Below are 7,348 nucleotides of genomic sequence, written 5' to 3'. Positions count from 1 at the left end.
CACTGACACTCGAAGCTGTGTTGTTTGTTGAATGCTTCAACAAATTTGGCATTCTTGTTGAAAATGGCACGTCTTCTCAAATTCTCAGCAAGTGAGAAATGCTTCTTGTTGGCCAATTTCCAAGCATTGAAATCAGCAGCAGCTGCTATCGCAATGAGCAAACAGAACATTGGTATTCATAGTTCAAAACATCCTTTTTATACTATATTCGTGTAATTTATAGAACAATTATTTTCTTTCCACATCTACTTTTCCATCCTATTTTTATTCAATTTTGGTTTGGCTCTTTTTTAGTATCTTTTACTACCTTTTCGTTTTTTTACACTTCTCCACTATTTTAGAAAAGTAAAAACTAATAACACGTCGCTTTCTTTCTTTTTTGTTACTACTTTATTCTAATTCTTTTACTATTCAATTGTATTATTTGTATTATTTATATTTTTGCTTTTATTTTTGAGTTTTTTCTTCGAAATTATCTTTTTAGTTCGATGATTCTTGTGAATAAAATTTTAATTGAGCCACTCACATTCTTTCCCACTTAAAGCACTACTTCTCGTCATATTTTTCAATTCATTTATTTTAAGACTTATTCTTTCCAATTTTTAACTGTTTATTTATTTGTCTTAATTATAAATTATTATTATTTTTATATTTGTTTTTATTAAAATTTCTCATTGATTAAAATACTAGAATTTCTAATAATTTCAATCTTGTCAAAAAAAACACTAAAAACTATTTTAAAATCTCGGTAAACTATAAAAATGGTTTTTAAAAACCATTTAATAGTTTTATAATTCAAAATTGAAAAAACAGGACAAAAAACAAAAAACTATAATATACTATAATTTTATGGTTTGCCGGTCGTTTTTTTTTCTATGTTGGAGTATTTTTTGGGTATCTGTATTTAATTTTTTAAATTTTTCTTAATGGTTGGGTTGTTTGTTTTGTTGAAATAACAACCCAGAACAGGACAAACATCGATTAAAAACTACTTTTTGATTTTTTTGGCATGACTAAAATCTAGATTATTATAGCATCATGATAAATTGCTTTAATTTCCGAGTTAAAATACAAACCAATAATGATAAATGGTGAGTGAGTCTCTTTTATAATTTGCTTTTTTTTAACACGGTGTGTTTAATTTAATTGTCGGGTGTTGTTGATTTTGTTCAATTTTTTTTTACAAAAATAAAATTGAATTATTATTTGTTTATTATTTTTTATCCAATTTTTGGGTTTCATTTTTTTTTAAACTTTGAAACCAAGTTCTAAATAATTGATAATAATAACAAACATAGTTTATAGTTATATAAACTATTAACTATTATATAAAATGCTATTAAATTTTTTTGAATGGTTGATTTTTAAATAAAACAAATTAAATAAAATAAATCTTATAAAATAATTTAAAGTCTGATTTCTAATTAACGATATTCCAAAAATACAACAAGGAAATTTACTATATCTGTTTTTTTATATTATAATATATAGTATCGACCATCGCTTATTTAAAACCATAAATACATAGTAAATTTCTTATTAATTTTTGCCATTTGACATTCTCAAAGAAACGTTGGTTGTCAATTTTTTTTGCTTTTCAAATCAATCGGTTTCACGTATTAATCGCCTTATGACTATGACATTTCTGTAATTAACTATAGAATGAGTCTTTTAACGTTATCTGGTGGACAAAAAATAGCTTCATTTTTGTCTAAACATCGGGCATTAGGTAAAACGTGAAAAAACCCGAAACAATTGCGATGGATTTTTGGGACTGCTTCCCGAATTATTCCATTTTTATAGTCCAAAAGGCACCAGATAACGTTTCCGAGCAGATAACGTTAAAAGACAGACTGTATTAAATGGTCTGCCGGTTGGTTGATATAACTCGGAAATTAGCCAGAGAAAAAATTACAAACTCCACACTTCTTGCTTTCTTTTTTTGGATGTATAATGTGGTTAAAAAGTAAAAAAATTTAAAAATAAAACAAAAAAAATTATTATTTCGAAAAAAAAAGAAAAAAAAGTTATTTATTATAATTAAAAAACTAAATATATAGTTAATTTTCTCCATCGTTAATTAAAAATCCGACTTCAATTACAAAATTTAAATAATTCATATTATTATTAATATGTTATTTTAAAATAACAACCATAACTCCTACATCTAATAGAATTTATATTAAAAAATTGTAGTTAAACAGACTCACTAAAAATGTTCAATTTGCTGAAGGTAAGTTAAATTGGCTGCTTAGTGAGCCAAGATGTTATTGACAACATTGATGACGTTCCGGGTGAATGTCTCAAACCCAAATTTCTTTTTTGTTTCATTCTTTGCGTTTTGTTTGAGGTTCTCTCTCAGTTCTTTATCGTTGCACATTTTCGTAATACATTGTGCAAATCCTTTAGGCGACCCATCGCACAACATTCCAGTGATTCCGTCTTGGACAGTTTCAAGTGGTCCACCATTGTTACACGCAATGACTGGTACGTTCTTGATCATAGCTTCCAATGGAACGATACCAAAATGTTCATACGGTGGGGTGTAGAGGACAGCGGTTGCTCTTTTCAACAAATATTCTCTTTCCGGATTAGTGAAATTCTTAATCAGTGTTACGTGGTGTTCGACCCCAAGTTTTTTAGCGAGGGACTCCAAATATTTGTAGACTTCGATGTTCTCAATGACCCTGTCGTCGAACCCACCCGCAATCACAACACGCACATTCCCCCTTAAATCTTCGGGTAACTCGTTCAACGCACTTATTGCGACGTCGTGATTCTTTTTGCCTTCATACCGGTTGATTGACACAAACATAAACTCTTCGGTGACTTCCTCTTCAAAAGGACTTTTTTCGTCTTGGTTTTCTTCTTCCAAAATTGGGTTGTACGTTGGGTAAAGGACCTGTGGAGTGCTTGAGTGTGACGGGAATGCCTTTTCATAGACCGTCTGTGTGTACAGTGAGTTTACAACAATAGTGTCCGCAAAACTCATGGCCTTCTCCTCAATCCAGTCGAATGGCTTTCTGTACATCCTCTTCATGAAGCCTCCCTTCTTCACAAGTAGTTTGTCTGGATGATGGCAGTAGAAGAGGACTTTCTTGTTGAACAACTTGAGTATAGGCACGCCGACACTGATTTGGTCGACGATGTACAAGTCCGCGTTGGACTTCCAAGCAGCAACAAACGCAAGGTAGAGTGCTCTGATCGTTGCTAAAAAGATGTAGAAGTATCCAAATATCGTCATTGGGATGAAATCGCCGTGGACAAACACCTGGAAGCGCCCGTTTGTTTCTGGAAAACAATGTTTCTTGTCGTGGTGCGATGTATAAAATTTGACGTCGTAATCTTCGTGCTCCAATGCAAGCGCCAAGTCCACAACTAATCTCTCGGCTCCACCAATGCCCAGATCGGGGTGTATGATTATAGCAGTCTTTGTGACTGAATTATCCATTGTATTTTTAAGTTCCGTTTTAAAGTTCGCTGAGTGTTTGGGGGAAGAAGAACCATTACAAACCTTCTGTAAGCCTTCACTAATGATTTTCTGTCTATTTCCTTTCGATATTACAGTTCTTCCTTTCGAAACTATATTTTTACTATACTTTATTCAACCATAGTCTCGTATTTTTTTTTGTGATAAAAAAATGCTATTTGAAGAAAATTATCATTATTTTGGACCAATTCTAATGATAATTAGGTATGATTATATTATAGTTAATTTTACAACTACTCTATAATACAGTGTGATTCAGATTTTACCACAGGTATCTGACTTGTATTAGAACGTTGGTATAACATAAAACAAACTAGACGAATAAAACACACAAAATTAAATGTAAAAGGTATCAGTGAAAAATTGTAAGCAGTCTGAGAAGGATTGGAGTGCTGAGGGTGTTCAAGTCGAGTTCAATGTCGTCCTCGAAAACCATTCCTTTGTGTTCCATTGAAAGTACCTGCGCGACTTGACTCAGTTGGGTTGGTGTTGCACACTTCATCTTTTCCGTGAGTTGGCTGATTGGCGCGTAAAAGGGGTCGACCATATGACTAATATTGTATTCCTTTGGTGCTATAATCTCTTTATGATAGTCCAAAAAGTGTTGGAACATCTCTTCGTTTGGTGTTGATAAGTGTCCACAAAATCCGGACTTTATTATTTGGATGTCGTTAATGAAAGTTTTTATCGTACCAGTGTTTTGTGGGTCTAGTGCGTTCAGAAGTGGTTCGAGTCTTGCAATCATCTTTTTGTGATCACCAAATGCAGCGAATATTTCATAACGTTTTTCGTAGGGTATCGCCTCGTCCAAGAAGAAGCGCGTCATTATTGGTCCAAAACAATACATCATTTCCTCAATCGTTTTGCATTGCAATACCTCTTCGTAATGGCCTTGAAAAATCACTTGTGTTTCAGGTGATATTACCGTTAGTACCTTTAACAACGTGATAATGTCCATTCTATTATTTAGTTTTATATTTTTACAAGGGTATCATAAAATATATGTGGGATTCATTTTTCAAATGAAAAATGAATAAAAAAGTTGATAATTCTTTATGTTACAAAACATGGATTTTAGTTTTTTTTTCTTGTAAATTTATGGAGTTAAATATTGAAGTTTTTATTATATTGGTGATTTTTCTTTCGACGGAAACAGTTTTGCTTTATAAAACATTAAATTAAAAAAATGAATAAGCATACACACAATGTTACTTTAATATTGGGTCCGCTATTCTTGTGTTCTAATTCATCTTTTTAGTTGGCTCAAATAGTTGTAGATGAACGCATAACAACGGAAAGTTGAGTATTTTTCTTGATTAATCAAAGATTTTGAATAAACAATTGCAACAACTTTTCAACATAACAAATGAATTCAATTTTTGAAGATAAATTGAACATAAACCTATATATTTGTCTTTAAAAAAGTGTTGTTTAAAATATCATGTATTATTTCAAAATAATTTGAAATTAAAATACAAAATTGGGAGTCTATTCATATTTTGTATTTACATGATTATCAAGGTATATTTGATCATTAATTAAAGCAAATATGCGATAATAGTACTATATTAATAGGAAATAATTCACATTTTTATATATAATATGTCAATACATTATTCTTAGAATTGATTTTTTGAATAAAATTAATTAAATTCATTTTTTTAAGTTTTAATTGCTTTTATTATTGAAGTCTAATACATTACAGATTGTCGATTCAACATTCACCGGCAACTGAACATTAGCCCCCTTAAAACTATTATTTTGTAGTTATTTTTTCTATCACATTTAACAACAAAATTGATTAATTTTCAAACTTTTCTATTTTTAAAAAATAATGATTTAAATATTTTTTTTGAATTAAAAATTTAGAGACAAAATGCAATTTGAAAAACAAGGAAATTTTCTCGAAGAAATCAAAAACATCGTCGAGGCGGGCCAAGTTGTGAAACCTTTCAAATCACCAATCAACAAACCCAAAAGAAAAGCAGCAATATCAAGACAGCAAATGAAGCTGAATGTGGTGAAGCCGTATAAAAAGGGATAAGTGGCAGATGCCTTTTACATTCAAGCACTTCAGACCATTTCAGCGTTTGCTACAGATGAAGAATTTGAAAGAAAAATGAGCGCAGTGGAACAAATACAGCATTTAAAGATTCGTTATAAAGTGAGCAATAAAACACTTGGTGTTCTATTTGATATTAAAGGAGAAGTTTCGACACATTTGAAACAAGTCTAAAGAACCTGTTGATTAGTGTAAAATAAACGAAACAATGGATACTGTAATTGCTTTTTTGTTTGATCAATGTGATACATGTTTGTTAAATCAAACTCCAACATTGATTGATCACCTATACCAGTCTTTTGATTACAAGTTCGAAATGACAAGAAAGGGAATAATCAAACATGTTAAAAAGTTTCATGATTATAATGTTGTTCAAGCCAAGCCTGAAGAAATAGAAAAAAAATCAAACCAATTAAAAAATGTATTGAATAATTATTTGACATTTGTAGACAATTTCAATGTAATTGAATCCGCTCTATTGTTCAACATTGATGAAGTAGGATTTAATGAGTGGGCAGATAAACAGAGTGTTTCCGTCTTCAGCAAATCTGGAAAGGGTGTCAAGGTTGGTATACCAAGAGCATCAAAAAGAAGCACCATCATTGCATGTATCTCAGCGGATGGACCGTTTTCCGTCCCAGCAGCCGTTATTCCAAACATCTTTGTTGATGAATCTGTGTTAGCTAAATACCCAAATTTGTCTTTGTACAACTCAAAGACGGGGTTTGTCAATCAGCTAATTTTTAAGACTTGGATGTATGAAGTTGTTCTTCCTTTTATTGTTAACAAAAGAAGAACATTGAACTACCCACCAACTCAAGTTGTTATCATCCTTATGGACAACTTCAGCGCACACGTTGGTGACGAGCTCAAAGAAATATTTTACAACAACTTCATTTGTTTTCATTTCTTCGAGCCTCATTCAAGTCATATTGTCCAGCCACTCGATTTGTGTCTTTTCGGCGCAGTCAAAAAATCAAGCACATCTGCAACACCGTTGTTCAGAAGTTCAACTAGTACCATTCAAACAATTTCACAATCAACTCGAAGTGTTGTCACTTCTTCTACAACAGCAGATGTGTTGATTAATAATGGAGTTTCTCTAGACAACTTAGTTGCGTCATGGATAAAACAACTTGATGATCCCTTGAGTAAACGCGCAACTTCAGATGAGAGAGCAGCAAGAGGAAGTGTAATTTCGGAACATTTGACTAAAGTAATGAAAGTCATCGAGGAAAAGGCAACAAGAAAAAATATATAGTCTTCATTCCATCGCGCAGGCTTTGTGGTTCTTAACCACAATAAAAACAACAAAGTATTTGTAGACATCAAATCAGCAAGTGTGTTTATGCGTTTAACAACTGCCAACCCCTCTAAAGAAGAAATGGTTAAACTTTCTGCGCCACAATCAATCACAACGTTGACTAGAGTCAAACAAGTAACACCGGAGAGTGTAAAACAGCTTGAGGAGTACTGTCTCAGCATTTTCAGATAATCCATTCTTTTGGTTTTTTATTTTTTAGATCAAACTCTTCTTGTTTTTGTTTTATGAAATATGGGATTATTTCCCGTTTTTCACATTCGATAAAAAAGGGGACTAAAAATCAGTATCAAAAAATCCCTTTTTTTCTTTTTGTGTGTGTAAAAAATGAAATTACACCTTAAAAATTTAGTAAACATGTTCCAAAACTAAAAATAAAAGGACTAATGTCGAGTAACCGGACTAAGGTCCAGTAGATTATCTGTATAATACAACGGAACTGGTTCGAATAAATGGGTGTATAAATAAAGTTATG

General features: G+C 31.7%; 3 protein-coding genes across 3 annotated transcripts; all 3 read right to left on the bottom strand.

The window, feature by feature from the left end:
* Positions 1–2: 2 nt before the first annotated feature.
* Positions 3–170, bottom strand: EIN_313430 (cysteine proteinase, putative; the record flags this gene model as incomplete). Its single annotated transcript, XM_004259664.1, has 1 exon — positions 3–170. A coding segment is annotated over one exon (168 nt), but the record flags the coding sequence as incomplete, so codon positions are not given.
* A 2,081-nt stretch (positions 171–2,251) lies between these two features.
* EIN_313420 (alpha-1,3-mannosyltransferase ALG2, putative) lies at positions 2,252–3,451 on the bottom strand (the record flags this gene model as incomplete). The annotated part of the gene is made up of 1 exon (XM_004259663.1): positions 2,252–3,451. One exon carries the CDS (start codon positions 3,449–3,451, stop codon positions 2,252–2,254), a length of 1,200 nt encoding a protein of 399 aa, XP_004259711.1.
* A 391-nt stretch (positions 3,452–3,842) lies between these two features.
* On the bottom strand, positions 3,843–4,448 carry EIN_313410 (hypothetical protein; the record flags this gene model as incomplete). Its single annotated transcript, XM_004259662.1, has 1 exon — positions 3,843–4,448. The coding sequence occupies one exon, from the start codon at positions 4,446–4,448 to the stop codon at positions 3,843–3,845; it is 606 nt and encodes a 201-aa protein (XP_004259710.1).
* Between the last annotated feature and the right edge of the window lie 2,900 nt (positions 4,449–7,348).

This window comes from Entamoeba invadens (genome assembly GCF_000330505.1).
Source record: "Entamoeba invadens IP1 unplaced genomic scaffold scaff_1105074726353, whole genome shotgun sequence".
Taxonomy (NCBI): Eukaryota; Evosea; order Mastigamoebida; family Endamoebidae; genus Entamoeba; species Entamoeba invadens.
This window is presented reverse-complemented; position numbering and strand designations above follow the sequence as displayed.